The sequence below is a fragment of the Micropterus salmoides genome, unplaced genomic scaffold (genome assembly GCF_014851395.1).
Source record: "Micropterus salmoides isolate LMB-PRFRI ecotype aquatic unplaced genomic scaffold, ASM1485139v1 Ms_hic_scaffold_3514, whole genome shotgun sequence".
In the NCBI taxonomy this organism is placed as follows: domain Eukaryota; kingdom Metazoa; phylum Chordata; class Actinopteri; order Centrarchiformes; family Centrarchidae; genus Micropterus; species Micropterus salmoides.
This window is the reverse complement of record NW_024042834.1, coordinates 22,898-48,692: the sequence shown is the minus strand read 5'-3', so window position 1 is coordinate 48,692 and position 25,795 is coordinate 22,898. Positions and strand designations below refer to the sequence as shown.

General features: G+C 41.5%; 2 protein-coding genes across 2 annotated transcripts; both read left to right on the top strand.

Annotated features, from left to right (window-relative positions):
* Positions 1 to 1,082: 1,082 nt before the first annotated feature.
* Positions 1,083 to 6,833, top strand: LOC119884535 (immunoglobulin-like domain-containing receptor 1; the record flags this gene model as incomplete). Its single annotated transcript, XM_038694916.1, is given in 6 exon segments — positions 1,083 to 1,232; positions 2,688 to 2,807; positions 2,931 to 3,077; positions 3,161 to 3,286; positions 4,124 to 4,992; positions 5,911 to 6,833. Coding segments are annotated over 6 exon segments (1,451 nt in total), but the record flags the coding sequence as incomplete, so codon positions are not given.
* A 3,645-nt stretch (positions 6,834 to 10,478) lies between these two features.
* me3 (malic enzyme 3, NADP(+)-dependent, mitochondrial) lies at positions 10,479 to 25,555 on the top strand. Its single transcript, XM_038694917.1, has 15 exons — positions 10,479 to 10,661; positions 11,093 to 11,307; positions 14,491 to 14,624; positions 15,614 to 15,763; positions 16,822 to 16,897; positions 16,986 to 17,147; positions 17,254 to 17,357; positions 17,436 to 17,545; positions 18,644 to 18,741; positions 18,910 to 19,023; positions 19,117 to 19,222; positions 19,858 to 20,000; positions 20,897 to 21,070; positions 21,251 to 21,349; positions 24,023 to 25,555. The coding sequence occupies exons 2-15, from the start codon at positions 11,098 to 11,100 to the stop codon at positions 24,182 to 24,184; spliced, it is 1,842 nt and encodes a 613-aa protein (XP_038550845.1). The 5' UTR covers positions 10,479 to 10,661; positions 11,093 to 11,097; the 3' UTR covers positions 24,185 to 25,555.
* The last annotated feature ends 240 nt before the right edge of the window (positions 25,556 to 25,795 follow it).

The following is a 25,795-nucleotide window of genomic DNA, read 5'->3' as shown; positions in this document are numbered from 1 at the left end:
GGCCACCACAAACTCATAAAACATCCTCAGCATCGTCCTGTAGATGTTGAAGGACCTCAGCCTCCTCAGAAAATAGAGACGGCTTTGGCCCTTCCTGTAGAGGGCTTGAGTGTTCTTGGCACAGTCCAGTTTATTGTCAATGTGCACTCCCAGGTATTTGTAATCCTCCACAATGTCCACACTGACCCTCTGGATGGAAACAGGGGTCACTGGTGCCTTGGCTCTCCTTCGTTGGCTCATTAGTGCATCAAAGAGCAGTAGACTAATAACAGTATTTTGGCTGAATAAATATAGAAGTAATTTAAGTCAATTTACTCAAATAATCCTGTCTAAATACTGCATCAGCTCCGGGTCATGCATTGGTATTAGAATAGCTGGATATTTTAATATCCCAATAAGGACAACTATCAGTCAATGGACATAAAGTTGTTACTGTGATGTAGAGACAGAGCTCAGTTATAACTTTATGGATGAAAGATACTTTTGTTACAGATTAATAGCTCACCACTCCGTCCAAACCGTTGCTCCAGTCCACGTTGCTAAGCTGCTAAGGGGAACATACGCAGCTGAACCGAAGCTGTGTTTACCGGCTCTCACTGTCCTTAACTAGAAACTGCGCATGTGCAACTGCCAACAAAGATCATTTAGAGACGAGATGTATCACTTCATAGCTTAAACGAAGTGTTCAACACAGGGTGAAAAGAAGAGCTGCAGCAGTGTGCACAACAAAATATGTATGACACAAATATGGTGTTTTGTGAAAATTAAACCATGTAAACATGTTCTGGTACAACCTCTAAATAAGATTATGAACCTGAAAATGAGCATAATACCACCTCTTTAAGTAACAGCAACGCACGTGCTGTGTATTTTTATGCCCTGGCGAGTAAGTGCTGCTTACATTTAAGTTATTATTAAGTGACTTTGGCTTTATTATCCTATTGGCAGCATGTTGGCAAACTGTTAAGCTGGTTGGTGCCACAGTTATGATGGTTCCAATAGTATGAGGTAGAAGTATCTAGAAGAAAAAGAATATGTCATAATTTGAACATCTTTTATCCTGTTTTTCTCTGTTTCTGAAGGCTATCAGGCTGCTCTGCAGCTGGGTCAGGACCCCTCTAATGACTGCCCAGACCGCCAGCGCACAATCCGCACAGTGATCCAGAAGAAGGCCACTAATCAGCCAACGCTGGGTGTGGAATACAGAGGACGCAGAATTACCATTCAAAACAGTAAGTTTGATCTCATTACAGTGACAGTGTTGATATTTTGCACTGAGACTGCCCTGCTTAAAGTCACCAATGACATTTTAATTTCTGCTGATGATAGCATGTGCTCAGTCCTGGTACTCCTGGACCTTAGCGCTGCATTTGACACCATTGCCCATAACATCATGTTAGACAGACTGAGGCACTGGGTGGGGATCTCTGGTACTGCCCTAGAATGGTTTTCATCCTACCTGTCAAATCGGAAGTTCTGTCTGTCTGTAAACAACTATGTGTCTTCATTCTCTCCAGTTAAATATGGTGTGCCTCAGGGTTCGGTCTTAGGACCCATTTGGTTTTCCTTGTATCTGCTTCCCCTTGGACATATGACACACAAATGTACTTGCCCGTCAGATCCACAGACCCTGGAATGCTGAGTTCACTTAACAACTGCCTTTGTGAAGTTAAAAAATGGATATCAAATAATTTCCTCCAGCTGAACTCGGACAAAACAGAAATCCTGGTCATCTGGCTTAATGTGATTTGCTAGGGAACCAGCAGATGGCAGTATTTGTTTTGCCATCTGCTGGTTCCCTAGTAAATCACATTAAGCCTGTTGCAAAGAACCTTGGTGTTTGGTTTGATAGTAATTTAAATTTCGAGCAGCACACCACAAAGCTTGTTCAATCATGTTTTTATCAACTTAGAAATATAGCAAAAATACGATCAATGTTAACTTTTAAGGACACCGAGACCATTTTACACGCCTTTATTTCATCACGCCTGGATTACTGCAACAGCGTTTTCACTTGTTTAACCCAAAAATCTACTGATCGACTCCAGACTGTCCAGAACTCAGCTGCCAGGCTTTTAACCAGAACAAAGTAATATGACCACATCAGCCCTGTTTTAGCTTCATTACTGGCACCAGTATGTTTTAGAATTGACTTTAAAATTTTATTGACCACTTTTAAAGCTCTTCATGGCCTCTTGCCTTGTTATATTTCTGACCTTTTAGTCCCATACGCACCAGTATGTACCTTGAGATCCTCGGGCAGAGGTCTGTTGTCTGTTCCAGAGTCTCGACTGAAAACTAAAGGGGACAGAGCGTTTGCTGTCAGGGCCCAGAGGCTCTGGAACAGCCTGCCCGAGGAAATCAGGTCGGCTGAGTCAGTGAACTCTTTTAAGTCCCTTCTTAAAACATACTTTTATAGGAGAGCCTTTACCGATCTTATTTGGAAAAATATATGTTCTTATATCAGTTCTTTAAGATAGAGTTCTTATTTTGGTTTGTGAGCAGACTGAATGCTAACAAAAAAGTATTTGAAAGAGATAGAGAGATAAGATATTCAAATACCTACAACGTTTGTGGCTTCTTGATCATCTTTTTTATTAGAATCTTTATTTTCGAAATACGGCAGTGATCCAGTGTTCTTGTCTTATTTTTTTAAGTAGTGCAAATGTGACGTTTTCTGTCAACAGATGCTGACCTGGTCATCAATGAGGTGATGTGGTGGGATAACGGCGTATATTTCTGCACCATTGATGCTGCTGGTGACACGGCAGGGGACTCTGATCAGGAAGTCAAACTCATCGTGTACAGTAAGTTTGAGGTTATGATACTCAAGGTGATATAGAGCCTAAAACGACTTTCTGAGGAAAAGGTGTTGAGGAAAAAAAAGAGATTGAAACATCTGTATTGATGTGTCTTCTTACCCGTTCCAGACTGGCTGACCGTCCTGTTAATCATCATCGGTGCTCTCCTGCTCATCATGCTCTTCTGCATATGTTGCTGTCAGTGCTGCCCACAGAAGTGCTGCTGCTACGTCCGCTGCCCGTGTTGTCCACAGACATGCTGCTGCCCGGAGAAAGGTGGAAGACATGCTTTTTGTTTGTTTGTTTTTCTACCTACACACAGACCTTTGACCCCCGTCTTTGCTTTGCTGTGATTTCAGCTGTGATGCAGCACAGGATGCTGCGAGATGCTGAGAAGGCCATGTCTTCTTGGATGAATGGTCAGCCTTTGTACGCTCCCATTAGCTCCAATGCCTCCTCCCAGGGAGTCCCCATACTGTATTCAGGTGAGTGACACAAAGCTACAATCAGACTTCTCATTGATACTTTGTTTTTTTGTGTTTTCAAGTTTTAAGGTTTTTGCTGGACAAACTTTTAGTTGAGAAAATCATAAGACAGTTTCACAGCAGGATTAGTAGAATAGTAGAATAGGCAAACTTTAACTCACTGGGGCCTCAATGAGTAATTGAAAACACACCACCTAGGGATTTAAACCCTGAGCCTTCGGATCCCAAGCGTTGGTGACTTACTGGGCCGTAGGACACCTGCTAACAAATTGAGGCAATAACTTCATATGTGCCAGACTCAGATATTATTGTTAGTTTAAACTTAAAATGCTTAAAACAGTCAAGATCTTGTTGATAAAATTCTGAAAAAATGTTTGGGGTATATTGTCAAATAATTTGGTGACATTTGACCCAACACAAAGCAAAAAAAGAAAATGTTTTTCTTTCTCTACAAATTATAGCAAGATATATATATATATATATATCTCTATCTCTATCTATCTCTATCTATCTCTCTCTCTCTATATATATCTATATACACATACATATATACATATATACACATACTATAAAAGTGAGGGAGATAAAAATCTAATTTTGAAAAGTCCCCGTAAAAATGATGCCCATATATCATCTAAAGAGCTAGTGGAGAGCAAAGCAGAGCTTAAAGAGAGTGAATATTTGACAAACACAACTTACAATTAATGTTGATGTTGCTTTGTATCAGCTGAATTTATAAATATGAAAGTTTTTGCTTGTTTTATATCAGTTGTTGCAGGTGGAAGATTTGTGTCTCTCCAAATTCTGTTGTAAACTGAACTTTCACTTCTATTCCAGGCTCGTACTCGGACTACCCTGCCAAACAAAACAATGCCATGGCTCCCATGCAGCTGTCACCCATGGCCCTGCACCATCAGCCTCCTCCTCTTCCTCAACACTATGTGAACGGCAGTGTGCATGGCAGCATTCATGGTACTGGACAGGTGTTGGATTACCTGGAGAACCAGGTGAGGGGGATGGATGTGGGGGCACTTCAAATGCCTCAATATGGTGTCCAAAATATGCTCCAATTACAATCCCAGCACCGGCTGCCTTCTCAAGCTGTTCCTTACACACCCGGGCCCCCGAGTATGTTGTCTGCCCTGGATGAGATGGGAGTAAAAGGGGTGGAGAGAAGGGTGATCACCTTGCCTCCTATTATCCAGCGTGTGCCCAGCTTTTTGTCACGCAGCGGGCCTGGAGGTGGAGATGGAGCCAGAGGTGGTCCCAGCCAGTCCAGTGGGAGTTCAAACCGCTCTAGTGGTGGTCTCCACCGCAACAGTCGTGGCTATAGAGACGTCTCTCCCACCAGACGGGGGATCCTGCGTGGTTACAGCGACGAGTCCCATCAGGAGAACAGCCGAGGAAGAGCACCACACAGGGGTTCGAGGAACGAGAGAGAAGGCTCGTCCAGGAGGAGAGGAGGTGGATCCAGGCCGCGTAGTCGTGACGACCTGATGGAGGAGCTGCACAGCAGAGCAGCTCGGAGGGAAAGGAGCTATTCACCTCCTCAGCGTCGCAAAGGATCCTGTAACTCTGATGACGAGGACAACCGAGGAAGAAAAGGAGAGAAAGAGAAGGATTGGTCAGAGAAGCCCCCCAGCTACCGCTCCTTAGAGAACCATACTGGACAAAGTAACGGCTGGAGGGACTACAACCACCTTTCTGTAAGATCCACACACAAATACTGACATACACTCTAATCAAATGGAGAATTATTGTTTTTGTTTTAGAACTTTCAATTCAGTTCAGTGGGGCTTTATTGGCATGGGAAACAGACATTTACATTGCCAAAGCAAGTGTGAAATAAAAACATGTACATATTTTTTTTCGTTGTCTTTATTGCCATATTAGCGGCGTGGCTATAGGGATGGCAGTGTGGGTTGGTCCACCACTGAGATCCAGACTATATATCATATAGTCATATAGTCCTATATATCAACAACTATTGGATGTTTTGCTATTGAGTACATCCAATTGATTTTTTTATGGTTCACAAATGATGAATTGTAATTGTCTTTTTAACGCCACCACAAGGTTCACCTGTTTTTTAAAGAAATGTCTTGACAGCCATTTGATGGATTGCTGTGAAATTTGGTTCAGACATTCATGGCCCCATCAGGACGAATTGTAATCCCTTTGGTTATCCCTTAATCTTTTTTTAATCTAACGCCATCACCAGGTGAAAATCTCAAACTCAATACTTTGCTTTATGATTAAATACCTGCAAAACTAATCACCATCTACCTCAGTTGTACGTTGTGTTTAGTGCTAATGGGTTAATTGTATTATGCTAACACACTAAACAAAGATGGTGAACATTATACTTGCTAAACATTAACGTGTTGTTGTGAGCATGTTTGCATGCTGAAGTTAGCATTTAACTCACAGCACTGCTGTGCCTAAGTACAGCCTCACAGAGCTGCTAGCATAGCTGTAGACAGTCTTGTTTAGTCTTAGGCTACTTTCTTTCATCACTCTGCTGTACTTCTTTGGCTTGTTGGTCTTTTCCTTTGCATGTGTTTACTGAATCATCGTATTTCCCTCTTTAACTAAACCCCATCACTGTCACTTTTCTCTCTTAGGATAGAAGCTCCCCTAGCAGCGCCAGCATAGTGATCTGAAGCATTTCAATATTTTTTGTACATTTTCCTGAATATTTCCAGAACGGCAAAAATGAAGACAAACAGTAGGTACTTCAATCTGTTCAATCACTGCACAAGAATAATAGTTGTTGTTAAATTTAAGTAGTGAGTCCTGAAAATGTTCTGTATCAATCTACTTTTACTCTGCAGGCTATGTATGTAATTGCAACAAAAGAAATCTAATCTAAATTTTATGTAAGTAAAGCTGATAAAAACAGTTAAAGGCTATAAATTGCAGATAATATGCAGTTATATTCTAGTCTCTTGTTATTGAGATAATCAATATTTGTGATTCTTGTTCTGATGTATTCAGTGGTGTTATTTGTACGTGTGATTTTCTTCTGGTGACGGAAAATCCTTCTGTGTCGTGTAGAAAACAAGCAGATACTGTTTGGATACTATAAAATTTTGTGGGGTTTTTAGGTCTATCGTTGTTAACGTGTGTTTTTGCAGAATAATATACACTGTGTTTGTTTATTCCTATATTGTTTTTTACTGTTGCATAATTTGTTGTACAATTTTTTTTTTAAGTATTTTTTTTTATCTGTATCTATAGTAACATTATTAGACAGTGACAGCAATACAAAGTATGCTGCATGGACATTTGTAGAAAGACGGACTTAGTGGAAAGTTTAGAAGCTTATTGTACTGAACATTACCAACATACTGTATAATTGTGATTTTCATTAGTGTTTGCTTTTGTTACAAACAAGAATAGAGATATATTGTGATGAAATGTGTTTTGAATAAACCTTGTAAAGTACAGTGTGAAGTGGGTAATTTATGTATTTGTATGTACAGTATATACACGATCTGATGATCCCACCAAGACAGAAGTGATCCATTAAACTAAAATTAAGTCATTTGATTATTTGCAAGTTTGTTTGGAAATGTACACCAGTAATGTAAAATATCAACTGGGGCCTAAATTATTACGTGATCATGTGGCACTGAAATTAAAAATGTAGTTATAAAATCCTAAGTATTGTAATTATTACATGCTGCATAATCCTAAATAAAGATGTTTTAATAAATTACCATAAACTGATTAGCATAGAGAAAAGCTGGAGCAAAAATAATAAATTAATCCAATTGAACCTATATGGGGAGAAGTATTACACGCTGTGAGTACATAAAATCTGAAGTTATACATTAAGATTTAATATGTTTAGATGTATATTTGTTTTATCAATCAATTATGCTAATTCAGGAGTATATTATAGTAATGACATTGAGCTTGTTTGTTTTGTATGTTTGGTAAATATGTGAGAACTGTAAGTACATGATGTGTGCCAGTTTAACATGTACAGTATTATGCAAAAGTTTTAGGTAGTTTGAGAAAAATGCTATAAAGTAAGAATGGTTTCAAATATAGACATGCTAATAGACTATTTATATATTAACAAAATACAAAGTGAGGAACCAGAAGAAAAGTCTAAATCAAATCAAAATTTGGCATGACCACAGATCATCTCTGGATTTAGGTAGCCTCAGTTGCTTCTCCCTTCATGTATTCCCAGACAGACTCGATGATATTGACATCAGAGCTCTATGGGAGTCATACCATCGCTTCCAAGACTCCTTGTTCTTCTTCACACTATAGTTCCTGATGACTTTGGTTGTATATTTGTGGGGGGAGGGGCAATCCAATACCTCCTTGATGGTATTGCGTGATGAATCATCATGTGCATAGTATTCTCTGCGCAGAGGAGACCAATAATTCTGACCAAACACCCAACTCCATTTGCAACCCCAAACTTTCAAGGAAGCCAAGCTTCATCTGGTCGCTTGGCCTTGTTTCCTTGTCGGGGGTCTGGCTTTTTGGCCACTTTTGACCAGACTTCTTTGGAAAGTAGATGTATGTATCAGGGTCCCACTGTTTTCTGCCAGTTCTGAGCTGATGGCACTGCTGGACATCTTCTGATAGCAAAGGGAAATAAGCATGATGTATCTGTCATCTGCGGCAGTAAATTTCCTTGGACAACAACTACAGTCCTTCACATTGCCCGTTTCTTTGTGCTTCTTCAAAAGAGCTTGGACAGCACATCTGGAAACCCCTTAAAAATCTCTGCCTGGGAGAGACCTTGATACAGTATACAGTGGCTACCTTGTGTCTTGTTGCAGTGCATAGTCTTACCATGTTGTATGACTTTTGACTGCAGCCTCATCTTGTTAGCTAACTGTTCCTCACCCAGTTGTATTCCTCCTACACAGCTGTTTCTGTTTCAGTTAATGATTGTGTTTCAACCTACATATGGAATTGTATATCATTAGCTCCTGTTTGGTATAATTGTTAAATCATACATCTAACGATAAGATTTTAAGATCCCTGACTTTGTGCAAATGAACCTAGAACAATTGCCGCTGTTTTGTTTTGTGGTCACACCAAATACTGATTTTGCATTTTGTTAATTTTGTACATCATGCTAAAACTAATGCAATCTAATGCAACAACCTGTAAAAAATCTACCTTTATGAGGGTTATGTTTAGTTTATGTTGGAATTATTTTACAGAGTTTCATTTCAGAGGCTGTGGTGCTGTTTTATTGTACTGTGTTATACTGAGAGGACTTCTATAAAGTACACTGCTCAAAAAAATAAAGGCAACACTAAAATAACACATCCTAGATCTGAATGAATGAAATAATCTCATTAAATACTCCTTTCTTTACATAGTTGAATGTGCTGACAACAAAAATCACACAAAAGTTATCAATGGAAATCAAATTTATCAACCCATGGAGGTCTGGATTTGGAGTCACACTCAAAATCCAAGTGGAAAATCACACTACAGGCCGATCCAACTTTGATGTAATGTCCTTAAAACAAGTCAAAATGAGGCTCAGTGTGTGTGGCCTCCACGTGCCTGTATGACCTCCCTACAACGCCTGGGCATGCTCCTGATGAAGTGGCGGATGGTCTTCTGAGGGATCTCCTCCCCGACCTGGACTAAAGCATCCGCCAACTCCTGGACAGTCTGTGGTGCAACGTGGCGTTGGTGGATGGAGCGAGACATGATGTCCCAGATGTGCTCAAATGGATTCAGGTCTGGGGAACGGGCGGGCCAGTCCATAGCATCAGTGCTTTCCTCTTGCAGGAACTGCTGACACACTCCAGCCACATGAGGTCTAGCATTGTGTTGCATTAGGAGGAACCCAGGGCCAACCGCACCAGCATATGGTCTCACAAGGGGTCTGAGGATCTCATCTCGGTACCTAATGGCAGTCAGGCTACCTCTGGCGAGCACATGGAGGGCTGTGCGGCCCCCCAAAGAAATGCCACCCCACACCATTACTGACCCGCCGCCAAACCGGTCATGCTGGAGGATGTTGCAGGCAGCAGAACGTTCTCCACGGCGTCTCCAGACTCACATCTGTCACATGTGCTCAGTGTGAACCTGCTTTCATCTGTGAAGAGCACAGGGCGCCAGTGGCGAATTTGCCAATCTTGGTGTTCTCTGGCAAATGGCAAACGTCCTGCACGGTGTTGGGCTGTAAGCACAACCCCCACCTGTGGACATGGGTTGTAGACTCCGTCTCATGCTATCACTAGAGAGAAAGCACTGCCAGCATTCAAAAGTGACCAAAACATCAGCCAGGAAGCATAGGAACTGAGAAGTGGTCTGTGGTCACCACCTGCAGAACCACTCCTTTATTGGGTGTGTCTTGCTAATTGCCTATAATTTCCACCTGTTGTCTATTCCATTTGCACAACAGCATGTGAAATTGATTGTCAATCAGTGTTGCTTCCTAAGTGTAAGACAGTTTGACTTCACAGGAGTGTGATTGACTTGGAATTACATTGTGTTGTTTAAGTGTTCCCTTTATTTTTTTGAGCAGTGTATGTATGAAGAATCGTTGCTGTAGAGCGAGTTGCCCATTAATCAGAAGGTCGGCGGTTCAATCCCCGGCTCCTCCAGGCTGCATGTCAAGACACTGAACCCCAAATTGCCCCTGGTGGCTGTTCCACAAGTGTATGAATGTGTGTGAATGGTGAATGCAGATGTAGTGTAAAAGCGCTTTGAGTGGAAAGGGGCTATACAGAGCATTTACATCTGTAATATGCCTGCTGCCATTTATAGTGTGTGGTGATAAGAGGCAACTAAACAGCAACTTTTTGCCCCAGGGGCTGCAAAACAGCCACAACATGCAATATTCTCTAGTGTGATTCAGCTTTTCTGACACTGGTATGTCCAGCAGGGGGAACCAGAGGCTATATGATCTACACTACAGAATGGTTTGAGTTTATGGTGTTGATGTTAGTGCAGAGATATGTCTGTTTTTTTCTCAGCTTTAGGTTTCATGAAACAGAATGAAGCTATGCAACTTTATCACAACAGCATAATGCCAAGTTATTTTACATTAAAATATATATTCAAAGACAGTTGTGTTGCACATTGAGTGCAGATGTTTAAGTTGATGGAGTCTGTTTACTGAATCAAAGGAGGGAGGAGGAGGGGGGCGGGGCTCCTCCGTGACGAGCTCGTCATGCTGCTATCTGAGTGGCGGAGAAGCTGACCGACCGGAGAAGTAAAACTGCCGATGTCAAAGGATCCTGGATCAGCTGTTAGCTGTCGATCTTCCCCCGACATCCACTGATAACAGCGATCGTCAATCCGTGCATCAGGCAAAGAGGTGCTTCTTGTTGTTAGGATTAAAGTCAGACGCACAGCGGCTTCTCGTCGTTTTCAGGTAAAACTCACGGAATATTAGCCGCCCGCTAACTAGCATTAGCAGCTGCGCAGATTCTTCCATAAAGAAATCTCAAATTATCATAAAAGAAGCGGGCAGCTAAGAAGCTAGCTCAGCGGATGCAGCCGCACACAGCAGGGTATTCAAATGAACATAACAAATCAACATATCGGCTGGGGTTTAGTCTCCATCACTGAATCATTTCTAACTATCATCACATCATATGTTTTGTATTCGCACTAAAATGAATGGCTGCTATGGCCGCAGCACCAGTTGTTTATCACTGTGACCAAGTGATTCAGTCTACAGTGTGTAAAGCTAATGGGTCAGATCAGATTCTCACAGGTTGATTACAGGAGGACAGACACGCTGAACTAGTTTTAATGAGACTCAGCGTTATGGGTTGTGTTTTGCTAACCGGTTTTCTGCAGACAGCATGAACTCCCTCCCTGGAAGGGCCGCACTGTCTCTGTGCAGGCGCACAGCAGCGGGCGGGATGCGGGTCTTCGCAGCGGGCCACCCTGCTGTTGGAATTCCGGCCTCTTTTCAGGCTGTGCGGGTTTGCCACTCCGGCACGACCCGCAAAGGCAGCGTCAGCACCAAGAAGCGGGGCTACGACATCACCAGAAACCCACACCTCAACAAGGTGAGCTCACTGATGTTTCTGGTAACGTTACCGTTTCCTGGCAACATCCATCATTTGCATGCAGAAAATATATTCTACATGGACATGATAACAAAAGGTCTTCCTCAGGTAAATCTGTGGATGGGAGCTCACCTGTGCCTATAATGTACATGTGAGGACGTTGTGCTGGGCTGTATTCATATGAACATAGCACTGTAGAATATATATTTATAATTGTCTTATTGTACGCATTTTAAGGCAAAACAGAATCTATATTTTAGAAGCTGCAACAATAAGTTTTGGTATTGTAACTTAAAAAAATACTTGATTAATTAAAATAAATAAATTAAAGAGGTGGTATTATGCTTTTTGGCTTTTCCCCTCTCCTTTATTGAGTTATATCTCTTTTTGTGCATGTAATAGGTTTGCAAAGTGAAAAAGCCCAAAGTCCAGCCCAAAGGGAGTTCCTATCTCCCACAGAAAGCTCTGCTGTGAACTGCCTGAAAACAGCTCCTTTGTAGTCCAGCTGTTTCCCTTCCTTCACTGTGACGTCACAATTAGAACGCGTCATAAAGCTTGCCAAGCGGCTAGCGGGGTCAGGCACGCCCTCAAACCAAGCTAGTCTGAGCGGAGGCCCTTTGATTTTAGTTAAGCCCCTTTTCCACTGCACAGTACCAGCTCGACTTGGCTAAACCATAGACTGTATATAAAACTCCGCTTTGTTTGGTTTTCCATTGTAGAAATGTTGTACCTGCTTCCAGGTACTTTTTTTCATATCCCCTCACCTCATCGAGGTTCCAAGCGAGCTGAGGGATACTAAAATGTAGCGTGAAAACACGCCAGACTGCTGATTAGTCAGAGAGAATATTCACTATTCACTTCATCATCGCGTGCACCAGACAGAGGCCAGCAACAGAAAGTTTTATATTTTACAGTTTTCGTACATAATTTCATCACTAAATCCACTTCTGAGAAGTTTTGAGGTGAGAAATCAGCTGTGTAGATTTCGAATATTGACAGTTTTACGAGAAGTGATGGCGGAACAAAAATGTGCTTGAATATTTTCGGAGTTGAGGAGCTCCGCAAGTGTCTGCGGGGGAAGCCTGTACCAACCTGCGGGAGGAGCGTGTGAGTCCGGCCAGCCGCCCGCTCACAGAGCCCTCTGCTCCCGCCGTCACACAGACCGCTGCAGCAACAACGGCAGAGGAAAACACGACTGGAAGGTTTTCATACCGCTTATCTGTCTTTACATCCTGAGTAATGTTGAAACGTTTTAACTTAAAAAAGAGAAAGCTGTGTGGGTCGCTGGTGTGTGTGTCGCATTGAACGTTATGTCGCGGCTGTTGTGTGTGGCGTCGCTATGACGACAAGCTACGTACTATCTCTGGTACTATCTGCAATGGAAAACGGAGCAGGGCCGAGTAGAGTCGAGTCTATCGATTTGCGCTATGGTAGCATTTTTCAGCAAGGCAGCATAGATCGTCAGAACACTGGCAACAGTTCAACGTTTAATCCTAAAAGACAGAAAGACAGAAAACGCTTCAGCTGAGTTTTTTGCTTTGATTTAGGGCGATAGGAGGTCAGTCACAGTTCCTTCCACGGTTCCTGATGCCCAGTCAGCATTTACACTCTGACTCACAGGTCAGTTTGGTGAAAACAGTCAGCAAGTTTAACCCTACTTAGATTTTCAATAAAGTGTGAGTTCATGCCAGGCATGTGCTTGAACATTTAATTCAGTCAGATGCAAAGTCAATGTTAAAAAGGTTTAACCCTAATTATTATACCACTTGCAGACTTTTACTATCCAGTTAAAGTCTGAGTAACTTCTTCACATGTTGTCCCAGTCACACAGACTTTGGTGTAATGCTGTGTGACACTGAGCAGTGCCATTATATATTAACTGTATTTGTTGAGGAAGGTCAGATTTCTGTCCCTGTTCACTAACCTCTTTCTTTCTTTTTACATTAGCCTCTCAAATATTAAACAAAATAACCATATAAATGTATCACGTGTGATAATATGTAGTTATATTATCTTGTAACTTTACAGTAATCCATGATAAGGTTTGTACTGGAGTCATTACAAAGGTTACTCTTATAGCAGTTTATAGCTCTCCCACCAACATTTAGTTTCGGTCTCTCTTGTGTCCTTGACGGACAGCATGTAGGCTAGCTTAATTACAGCTGCTGGTTGGTGCCTCTTTACCCGCTCGCCCTAATAGCTTTACTCTGTTAACCTGTGACTTTTTCTTTGGTCACGTTCACAGTTATGCAGGTACATTTGTTATCGGAATTTACATGGAAAACGTTTTCCATCCAAGGCAATGGTGTATCAGAGTATCTCCTTTTAATGACCTCTGGCAGGCAGAGCTGTAGTTGTGCAGCTATATAAGTATGTAACTCGTAGCTGTACAGTATAGTGTTGTTTAGTCATTGAGCATCTATTATCTAAAAACTCTTCAATGGGAAAGCATGCAGCCTGTGGATCAAATGTAGACCTAATGATTGTAAGCTAAGGGTACTATTGGCAACCAAAATTTAAATCCACTATCATATTTCACACTCGATTCCAGCATGAATAATTCACTGGCACACGCATGTGTTCACAAAGTTCACAGGCCCACAGTAGATCAAACTGACCCTAGCAGGCCGGTTTATTCCCCATGTAGGTCAGTGATTCCTCTGCTGTGCAAGAGTCAACGGGAAACGGAGTGAGTGGTGCAGCGGAAAGAGAAGTCCAGCCGACAGGGGAGTGAGTTCAGGCTCCCATACTATTGGACAGAATAAATAGATTAAACCTCACACTCTCCTCGAGTCACTCTTTGGGAAGCTTGCCAACGCCGAGACAGAGGAGTAGCAGCACTAACCATAAACAGAAGGCAGAGGGGTGCAGGGCTTGAGCTCGTGTTGTTTACTCCCAATTTCACCAAAACATTTGTAGGACATTTCAGTGTTGCCTTATTCTGTTTTCCTACACCAGTGTTTCCATACAAAAATGGAAACTATTTCAAAATTTGGAGAAACGATCAAAAAGACCACTATCTCAGGGCGCGCCACAGGCATGAGTCATAACTAACCCCTAACTGTGATGACTAACACATGACTTGCTATGGTCGGATTTCTTGTTTTGTTTGTGGTCTTTACCTTGTGAAGACTATTTTCAGAAAATATAGCGTTGTATAACTGCTACTCTGTCACGCTGCAGGGAATGGCATTTACCCTGGAGGAGCGCTTACAACTGGGCATCCACGGCCTGCTGCCCCCCTGCTTCCTCTCCCAGGACGTACAAGTGCTGCGTGTCATGAAGAGCTATGAAACGCGCACCAATCCTCTGGACAAGTGAGAGAACAGACTCATGTTAAGACTCATGTGTTGTTTAAGATAGTCACACTACACAACTTCAAAAGAAATTAGCTCAGCCCACTGAACATGCCTCTTTTTTTAAGACTTGTAAAGCAGCGTCCAGCGGGCTAGTAGTTAAGACACATATATAACGACAGAATCCCTGGCTTGATTCTTGCCTTGGCCGTTTGTTGCATCTCATACCTCTCTCTCTCTCTGTCTCTCTCTCTCATTATATTTACTGTCTGTATTTACTGTCTAAGGAGTCTAATGAATGCTAAAACAATATTGTAATAATGTAAAGTCCTTGAACATCCATACGTCACTCTAGAAAACAAAAACCTGCAGTCATGATAGCAACTCTGTGAGGCTGTAGCTAGGCACAGTGGCGTTTTGCACTAAATGCTAACATCAGCATGCTACTATGCTCACAGGTATAATGTTTATGTCTTAGTGTGTTAGCATGCTAACATTTACAAGCACAACTGAGGCTGATGGAAATGTCAATAGGTTTGCAGGTATTTAATCATAAACCAAAGTAATGTATTGGTTCAAATGAAATGTTGATGATCTGATGATGACGCTAGATGAAAAGCTGAGGGGACTAAAGTTATTACAATTCATCATATGGGAACCATGAATGTCTGCACAAAATGCAATTGCAATCCATTCAATAGCTGTCAATTTATTTCAGTCTGGGCTAAAGTAGTGGACTGACCGACATTACCATTACATTAAATTTATCCATTTGCCTGACGCTTTTATTCACTTACAATTGCTATTTATGTCAGAGATTGCACGCCTCTGGAGCAACTCGTGGTTAAGTTTCTTGCTCAGGGACACAATGTTGGATGGGTCAAAGTGGGAAGTGAACCCGGGTCTCTCACACCACCATCCCTAGAGCTAGGGAGAGCCAGAGTCTTTCAGCTCACTAAAACAGAAATTGCGATGTGAGGTTTTGATAGCTTTTTCTGTCTCCGGCTCAGGTACATCCTGCTGATGACGCTGCAGGACAGGAATGAGAAGTTGTTCTACCGTTTGCTGACTTCCAACATCGAGGAGTTCATGCCCATTGTGTACACTCCCACTGTCGGCCTGGCCTGTCAACAGTATGGACTCGCCTTCAGGAGACCTCGGTGAGATTAATCACATCTATCACACACTGTAGCTGTACAGTGCAGTTTCATTCACACGTCACTATTTGCTCAGATATTATTTCATTCTTACATTTGGGTTAACCCTAATATTCTCTATGAAGGACCATGTTTTACACGTTTTGACCCAGGACCAACAAATCATGTATACTTCAGTCTGGTTTCCACAAATTTCACTTAATAAAACTTGCTGAGACTTAAAAGTGGCCTGAGTTTGTTAATCCGTCACAAAGATCACTGAGTACTGATTTGGTTTAATCTGAATTGCATTGTGGTTGTCATGCCAAGACAGAGAACAGATTGAATAACTTGTGAACATTTTATTATTTGTCTAATTAACATTAATGTGTCATTGTTGACCCTTTTGTTTACACCATCAGAATCAGAATTTTAAACTTCCTGTCAACACAAACAATTTAACAAAAATGGCAGCTCTTTCTCTCGGGGCGTCCTGGCAAGGAGTTAAAGGGATGGTTTGGGAGTTTTTAAATGGGCTGAATGAGGTACTTATCCATAGTCAGTGTATCACCTGCTGTAGATGGCAGTCAATGCGTCCAAGTTTGGAGAAGCAGAGAGATGTACCAGCACTGAAACTAAGCAACCTACTGCCTCATAAAAGAAGGCTAACAGAAATAAACCTATATGAATTCTAGTTTACATTATGTGTTTAATATTTTCTGTGCTTTATCTTTTCTATCTATAATATATAAAATTTTTCTGACCTTCATCTGACAGCAACATACAAAAGAGCGATGGTGCTGACAATATAGCTCACAATACGCAAACACTGTGTGTAAGCAGGCAGCACAAATAGCTAAGAGGCCTAAAAGAGCAGCTCCTCAGTGTTTATATACCCCCAGATGGATCGTGATTGGCTGCAGGTCCCCAGATTCAGCAGCCAATAGCATGAAGGAGGAGGGGGTCTGAGGCTAACAGAGCCTGAGGAGCAACAGAGCACATTTTAATGTATTTTATCAGTTACACTTTCACCAATGGGGGAATGCAACAATACCGCTGTAGTTAAACCTACTTGTTCACAGAGGACTCTTCATCACCATCCATGATAGAGGCCACATCTCCACCTTGCTGAACTCCTGGCCTGAAGAAGACATAAAGGTACACACACACACACACACACACACACAGCTACTTACTACTGAGAAATGAATATCCTATATGTTGCTGATGTGTGTTCTCTGTGTAGGCCATCGTGGTGACGGACGGGGAGCGCATCCTCGGCCTGGGTGACCTGGGAAGTTATGGTATGGGCATTCCTGTCGGGAAGCTGGCGCTCTACACAGCCTGTGGTGGTGTTCAGCCACAGCAGTGTCTCCCCGTGCTGTTGGACGTCGGCACCAACAACCAGGTGTGTGTGATCAAGAGCTGCGGGAAGGCTGTAGTGAAGGTTTAATGAGCACTTCATGTTAGTTGTTAGTTTAGAGAATTGATTGACTGAAGGATTTTTTGACCAGGCGCTGCTCAATGACCCCCTGTACATTGGCGTGAAGCACAAGAGAATCAGAGGGAAGGAGTACGACGAGCTGATCGACGAGTTCATGCAGGCAGTGACCGACAAGTGAGTAGAAACACAACAAAAGACCAACGAGTGTTCGAGGGATCCTGATGTCTGACTGGTAGCTCTATCGTCCCGCAGGTATGGGATGAACTGCCTGATACAGTTTGAGGATTTTGCCAACAGCAACGCCTTCCGCATCCTCAACAAATACAGGAATCGATACTGTACCTTCAACGACGACATCCAAGGTACTTAAACTCCATATTGCTTCATCAGACAGCATGGGACATAACTGCTGCTTTTTACATACTATATTTATGGCATTTTTACGTGTTAAATTAGAACAATTAAGAAACTTTCGCCTCCCACAGCCCAGAAATACCACATTCTTAGAAGGAAGAGAACATAAGTAAACATAAGATTAAAATTTTGAGAGAAAAAAAAGAAGTAAAACTTTTTTTTTAGATCTCAGACACACAGAGCAAACAGAGTATTTTATAATCTCTTCATACTATTTCCCAATAGCTAAAGCCACAAATGACTCCCACTAAGAGTAAGAGTAAGTGAGCCTTGAATTTGAACATCAGTAATGGTACCAACCTGTGTTTGATCATAGATACACAGTTCATTCTGTTAGGAAATTTAAAAAAGGAGCCTTTATATTAACTTTTAATGTTTAGGTTTCTTGGTAGAATTTAGTTAATGCTTAAATGCTATAGAGAAGTTAAATCAATCAAAAGTGTAGAACATCAGGAAGGTCACCTCATTCCTGAGGCTTTGTCCATGTTTATTTAACTTTCTGAGCACAATGTAGTGAAAAAGATTGAGATGAAAGGAAATTTACTTGTTGTATATTTCTAAAAGAAAAATTCAACAAATGACAAAATTAAATTTTCTAAATGGATCGATTTATCCTCTGAAATAACCTGTATCGTCACGATGCAGTCTTTGTGCAAATGTCATTCAGTCTGTGTTTGAATTTCCGACACCAGTGGTTCCCAAAAGTGGTCTGGGCATAAATTTGAGGGCTCCTGAGATGATTAATAGAAAATGGAAGCAGATAAACAGTGAAACACAACAAAATTATATACACTGAAATCAATGCTTTTTTCTGATTTATTTTATGTCTTCAGGCCTCCATGTATTTACATAAAACTACGGGAAACATTTGATTGAACTGGTTACAACTGGCAGACAGGGAGGTCACAAGTAGACATTTCTTTACCTTAAAGGATCACGAGCCAAACAACTGAAAACCACATATCTAAATTACAGTGCTCCCATTTTAAGCCAGCTAATTTCATTGAATTATCGTAGTTCTCACAAGTGTTTTCTTTTTCTTTCAGGCACGGCCTCAGTAGCTGTTGCTGGGATCTTAGGCGCTCTGAAGATCACCAAGAACAAACTCTTAGACCACACCTTTGTGTTCCAGGGGGCGGGCGAGGTGAGAGGATTTGCTCACTAGGATTTTATTCTGTTTTGAATTAAAAACAACTGTCCGTAATCCCTAAGAGATTAGACTGGGCCTCAACTCTGATGACACAGGAAGGAAGGAAACTGTGATGTAGATGGAGAATTATCCTCTTTTTTTTTTTTTCTTTCTTCTCCACAGGCTGCTCTGGGTATTGCTCACCTGCTTATAATGGCCATGGCAAAAGAGGGATTAACTAAAGAAGAAGCTGCAAAGAGAATCTGGATGGTTGACTCAAAAGGTCTCATTGTGAAGGTAATGTGTGTGTTTCAGTCTTCCCAGATATCCCCATGATTTTAAATCACCAAACAGCACCATATGAAGTTAAGACATTTTACACAAATTTAGGGAAGAGGCAATCTGAATCACGAGAAGCTGGAGTTTGCTCATGAGCATCCGCACCTGAAGACCTTGGAGGAGGTGGTGAACACCATCAAACCCACCGCAATCATAGGTGAGTCCACCTGCACGGTCACTGCAGTAAAGCAGACAAGTGTACGTTCAATCATCCTGAAATATCCCTCAAAGAACATTTAACCCTTATTGTTTGTTTCATCCATCTGTGGTTCAGTCATTCCTGATCAGTTGTGGGAAAACAGAGAAGTCTATTAAAGGTGACCCCTCTCTCCCCCTCCAGCTTTGTTAAGAGCAATTATAACAACTTTATAATTAATTTGCTATAAATCAAATAATTCACTCTGTTAATTTAATCTAATGCCTTAAAGATTTTAGATGTGAATGCTGTAAATTTATACACCACCTGTATGATGAGCGGGAAGATATTTTTCAGACTATTAATCAAAACTGTTTAATAGTGTCACCATTGTGAGAACGTAACAGCACTGGTTCATGCTAACATCTTCTGTGCTTTAAGATTAAAGAGGAAATGATTAGAAATTAATTAAAAATAGAAGCGGATCCATAGTTGCCAGGTTAAAAACTTACAATTTGGAGATTGTAATTTGTTGCTTGACCCATGTGGTCTGAATCCTTAAAATATCAACTCCAATTGAAATTTAAGTCATTTCGGTTCTGTATCTGTGCAACATGTGATGGATTCTCCCTCTGCTTGGTTTCCTGAACATGAAGGAGTGGCTGCTATTGCAGGAGCGTTCACTGAGAAGATTATCAAAGACATGGCATCCTTCAATGAGAGGCCAATCATCTTTGCCCTGAGCAATCCTACCAGCAAGGCGGAGTGCACAGCAGAGCAGTGCTACAAGCTCACGGAGGTAATAATCACTACAATAAGGTATTTAGAATAAAAAAGTTCCAGGTAAAAGGTGTGTGTGGGTGTGTGTGTGTGTGTGTGTGTGTACACCAGTTTTATACATCAGCGGATCATCAGGATATTTGATAGCAAGGCCTAGTCAGCAACTGACGAGAGATTTCGAGGCTCGGTAAGAATTTCCCCAAAACACTTGTGTTGTAAAAAACTGAACTAGTAATGAAGCCTTATGCAGCTTTGGAGCTTTCTGTCTATTTGAGCTGAAAAAGATTTGAAGCTTTGGGGCTTCAGACTCAGCAAACACAGCGACATCTGATGGCTTGTAAAACTTATAGCACCGTAACGCCTCACTGATATTATAGTCTTGTGTGTGCAAAAGAAGCCTGCACCTTAAGTGCTGCATTAAATATAGATGTTGATGTGCAATTACCGATATTATAGAAAAAGAATTATGCATTGTCCAAAAATCCTTGCTAAAAAATAGTTTTGCTTAGACAAAACATGATATACCTTTTTGGTGTAGTTTAGTGCCACTGTGGGCTCATGTTTTTAAACTTCACAGTTTATATATTGTTCTCATTATTCTACTTTTCACCATAACAATTGCATGTAAAAACTAAACTCAGCATGGACACATGGTTAGCTTTCATGATCAGCTGTAGCCACTGTCCTGTAAATTGGTATAACAGCTTTTCTCGTCTGCAGAACTTCCCATTAGACTTTTGCATTACTGCCCCCTGCAGGCACAGAAATGTTGCTCCACAGCACCCGAGTGGTAAAAAAACCCCTCCACAGTTGAATCAAACCAACGAACAAAAAGAAACATTCCTTTCTGTTATCTTTACAGAAGGGACTCGCAGTTTCTCTTACATGTTTTCTCTCTATCCTCTCTGTTGTCAGGGCCGGGGCATCTTTGCTAGCGGAAGTCCGTTTGACAAGGTGACGCTGGCTGATGGACGCACCTTCCACCCCGGCCAGGGAAACAACGCCTACGTCTTCCCTGGAGTTGCTTTGGGTGTCATTGCCTGTGGAGTGCGCCACATATCTGATGACGTCTTCCTCACCACAGCAGAGGTATTGTTTTTACTTACCATATATTAATGATACATTAACATGTATTTTTGATTTTATTTATGATAAAAAATACTGTTTGTTTTGTAAAATGGTAATGAAGGGTAAAGTTCAATCAACCATTATAGTATTTTAATGTCTCATCGCTGTCTCAGTCTGTTCTGCACTTTGTTTCTTCTCCAGGCAATAGCTGACATGGTAACAGAGGAGCACCTGGCTGAGGGAAGACTCTATCCTCCCCTCAACACCATAAGAGAGGTGTCGTTCAAGATCGCAGTGAAGGTGGGTGATCTTTCCTCACAGCGAGATATGTAACCTCAGTCATTAGTTTCATATACACTGCTCAAAAAAATAAAGGGAACACTTAAACAACACAATGTAACTCCAAGTCAATCACACTCCTGTGAAATCAAACTGTCCACTTAGGAAGCAACACTGATTGACAATCAATTTCACATGCTGTTGTGCAAATGGAATAGACAACAGGTGGAAATTATAGGCAATTAGCAAGACACCCCCAATAAAGGAGTGGTTCTGCAGGTGGTGACCACAGACCACTTCTCAGTTCCTATGCTTCCTGGCTGATGTTTTGGTCACTTTTGAATGCTGTTAGTGCTTTCACTCTAGTGGTAGCATGAGACAACCCACACAAGTGGCTCAGGTAGTGCAGCTCATCCAGGATGGCACATCAATGCGAGCTGTGGCACGAAGGTTTGCTGTGTCTGTCAGCGTAGTGTCCAGAGCATGGAGGCGCTACCAGGAGACAGGCCAGTACATCAGGAGACGTAGAGGAGGCCGTAGGAGGACAACAACCCAGCAGCAGGACCGCTACCTCTGCCTTTGTGCAAGGAGGAGCAGGAGGAGCACTGCCAGAGCCCTGCAAAATGACCTCCAGCAGGCCACAAATGTGCATGTGTCTGCTCAAACGGTCAGCCCTCCATGTGCTCGCCAGAGGTAGCCTGACTGCCATTAGGTACCGAGATGAGATCCTCAGACCCCTTGTGAGACCATATGCTGGTGCGGTTGGCCCTGGGTTCCTCCTAATGCAACACAATGCTAGACCTCATGTGGCTGGAGTGTGTCAGCAGTTCCTGCAAGAGGAAGGCATTGATGCTATGGACTGGCCCGCCCGTTCCCCAGACCTAAATCCATTTGAGCACATCTGGGACATCATGTCTCGCTCCATCCACCAACGCCACATTGCACCACAGACTGTTCAGGAGTTGGCGGATCTAGGATGTGTTATTTTAGTGTCGCCTTTATTTTTCTGAGCAGTGTGTATATATGGAGGTATATTGTAGCTTGATAATTTGCATGTGGAGCTAAGATCAACTAGATCTTATAAATTATGTCTCTTAAAGTGTAGCTGTTTGTATTTACATACAATAAATGTCTCAACAGTGATGCCTCCAGCTAGAATTGAGTTTCGTTCAATGTGTTTTTCTTCTCATTTATGTATTTTTACTCCTAAATTAAATTTGATGTAGATAAAGGTCTGCTTAAACATATTAAAGCTGATTTGTCGTTTAAAGAGATTCTATTAATTGCATTTTGCGGTCCATGAGGAAACATTTTAATTCAAACTTTGTTAAAACCACTGAAAACTTTCATTCTTAAAAGTAACATTAAAGGGGCTATATGTAATCACTTTTACTTCCTTATTGTCAATAGGCTGTAGCCTCACTTAGAAATGAAGCACACTCCTGCTTTCTCTGTTGCTTGGAACGGCCACTGTTCTGCTTTTACATCAGAAACGCTGACGCAGAGCAGTTACTAATGTTATCCGGTGCATTGCAAAATATAATATATAACGTTATTGCTTTCCAAATTACTTTACCAGTTAACGCGATCCACATTAGTATCCTGTGTACCACCGGTATTATGTCAAAGTGCTTATTTTAGCCCACAACAAATGATGTAACAGTACAAAGCAAATGTGGAGCGATTTGTTTATACTAGCCTTCATGCAAGGCAGGGGCAGCCAGCTACTTTAGCACAGATCTGCCACTGTTTGCTTCGTAGAATTCAATATAGATTTACTGTGGTTTTACCGATACTCAGGTACACAGCTCCTCCACCGTCACCGACTAACGTGACCCACATAATATACAGTACTGCAACAAAACGCCGTAGGACAACAATACAGAGGAAGACCCATTCACTACAGTAATGTTACTTGCAGTCTGCAGTGTTATAAAGTGTGTCAGCAACCTCGTTATAATATTCAGTCCAGCTCACTAACCGCTTCATCATCGTCCAATACATTTAGCTGTGCTCACATTGCTGAGCCTCCAGTGAAAGATACAAAAATAGTAACAGAGCCTGAACATGTCTGGAGAAAAGCCACAGTCGGCATGCCAGGGTTTCCGCATTTATTGCGGGATCTCTGTATGAAAGCAGTTTTGTCTCGGATTATGCTCGCTCATGAGTCCAAGTGAGCATGCGTACAAGCAGACACCTGGTTGAAATCTTAAAACCACACCACAAGTGGCTGCTGAAAACTACATAATACCCCTTTAAATATTCATAAGTAACAGTCTGATATTTTTACATAGTTGAACGCTCACAAACTCAGATGTGTGGATGTGGTTTGATCGATTTAATTGAAAGCAAACAAACAGCATAGTCATCAAGTTCTGTTTCAGTTGTTGCTAAATCCTGATTGGTGTACATAATTACGTGACATTAACTTTTTCTATATTAGCCCCACCCACTTTAAACAAGTGAGAAGAGCACAGAGAAAACTCTCCTGTGAACAAACCAAAAACTGTCTGGACTTTGCCAGAAAACTTTGTGCTCATGTAGGATCCCACCACTTATAGTAAGCAGCTGGATGACAAAATAAGTTTCCAGGGCTGAGCGTATCAAACTGTGTGAACCTTGTATGGTCAGCTCAGTGTTATTGTTCACTTCTCCAAATGTGTATTCTTCACTTCCTGTTTCCTTCTCTGCCAGATTGTCAACTATGCATACAAGAACAATATCGCTTCGCTGTACCCCGAGCCTAAAGACAAGGAGGCGTTTGTCTTGTCTCACATCTACAGCCCTGATTACGACTCCTTCATTCAGGACACATACAGCTGGCCACAAGAGGCCATGAAAGTCCAGGACGTGTGATCCTGACCACCTCTCTCTCTTTCTCACTTATCTCAATATGCTGCCGTGGCGTTGCGTTCAATTTCTGCATTGTCTCCGTTCAGAAATTTTGACAATGATTCTCTCCTTTTAGCTTTTGTTTGTTTGTTTCTTTCCTTTGTAGACGTTAGTAAATCTCTGCTGCCCTCCCAGATGGACAGTGGTCATTATATATTTAAATTTGCCAAACAAATATTCTCTATTAGTGATAGACCGATTGGCCGATTAATCCAGCCGATATCTGGCAATTTGAAATATTTTCTTCGACTGATTCCGATAAAAATGTCATCTAAAACAGCATGTTACTGGCTAAGATAATCATATATATCAGATTGTACTCTGCATGGAAAAAATTATACATGACTTTTCTTTGTTTTGATATTGGCGCTATATATATCGACCATGGGTCTCTAAATATCCTCATCGGCAATTGAAAAACACATATCGGTCGACCGCTATTCTCTGTGATTCTCTATGACTAAAGTTTTGAAATGTCAAGTGCAAGTTGTCTTTTTGTTCCTCTTTCAGTGCTGTACTTTATGTTTTATCAATTGTCTGTACTTGATTAAGGTCTGACTGAGTGAAATATTCTATAGCCGCACAACAGCATATCAAATATCACAAGTACGATCTTACTTAACTATAACTACAATTAAACAACACTCCTTTCACTAGATTTTCAAGCTAAGATGTAGTATTCAGCACATGCGGTCCTCTGTTTTTTGTTTTCTTTAAGAGACGAATCAGAGCTGGTGCATAGACAAAAAGCAGTGGCTCACAGTAACGCACAATGCTTTCTCTTGTCTTGACAAAAGTGAACAGAGGTAAAAAGATAAACATTTCACAGAAATTCTCAGTGCCTCTTACTGTGAGACCTCAGGACGTCACTGCTCCATATAATGAGTTTAAACTCTGGATTTGTTTGGTGGGTAGCTGAGATTGTTGTAGGAGCCACATCCGGCTCATCCCTGTAGCTGCTTCTTCATATTTTACACTCCTGTCAGTCTGCATGCATGTTTTAACCTTCACACAGGATTGAAAACACTCCTGAATCTGCTGAGAATCTGTCATTCGTGATGGGAGGCACTGCTGTTTTGTTTTTTAATGTGTTAAGAGAAGGGATTGTTGGAGATTCAGTGTCACCATCCGGATGTTTTTATATACAATAGGTGTGTTGTCCTTTTTTTGTACAGGGCTCTGCCTGTTGTTGTATTCTTGCCAAAGCTACTGATGAACTGTGTCTTTTACTCCTATAGGTCATGATGCTCTGCAAGCTTTAGTACTGACAGATATGTATGCTTGAATTTTTCAAAGGGAACATGAAACTTTGTAAATAAAATTCTTAACAAAATATGAGTGATTTTGGGGGGTTCCTGCATCCTGATAGCTGCATAAATAGTCCAGTGGTTACTGCCAGGGTGTACAAATAAATTTTACCTTCACTGTCTAATCGTGAATTACATGGTTTGCTTGGGACGTGCTGCTCCCTGCTGGTAGACCCATGAAATGTTTTATGTTTAAAATGTGTTGGGTATGGCCTGAAAGTACTATATGATTCAATCTCTTTTTTTTCCTGACCCTGGTCTGACATGA

Bases quoted from the DNA above. Each gene is read 5' to 3' on its own strand.
- me3 (XM_038694917.1), top strand. From the start codon at position 11,098: ATGAACTCCCTCCCTGGAAGGGCCGCACTGTCTCTGTGCAGGCGCACA. The intron at 16,898-16,985 runs GTACACACACAC...TTCTCTGTGTAG, and splicing joins GGCCTGAAGAAGACATAAAG to GCCATCGTGGTGACGGACGG. The intron at 17,358-17,435 runs GTGAGTAGAAAC...ATCGTCCCGCAG, and splicing joins ATGCAGGCAGTGACCGACAA to GTATGGGATGAACTGCCTGA.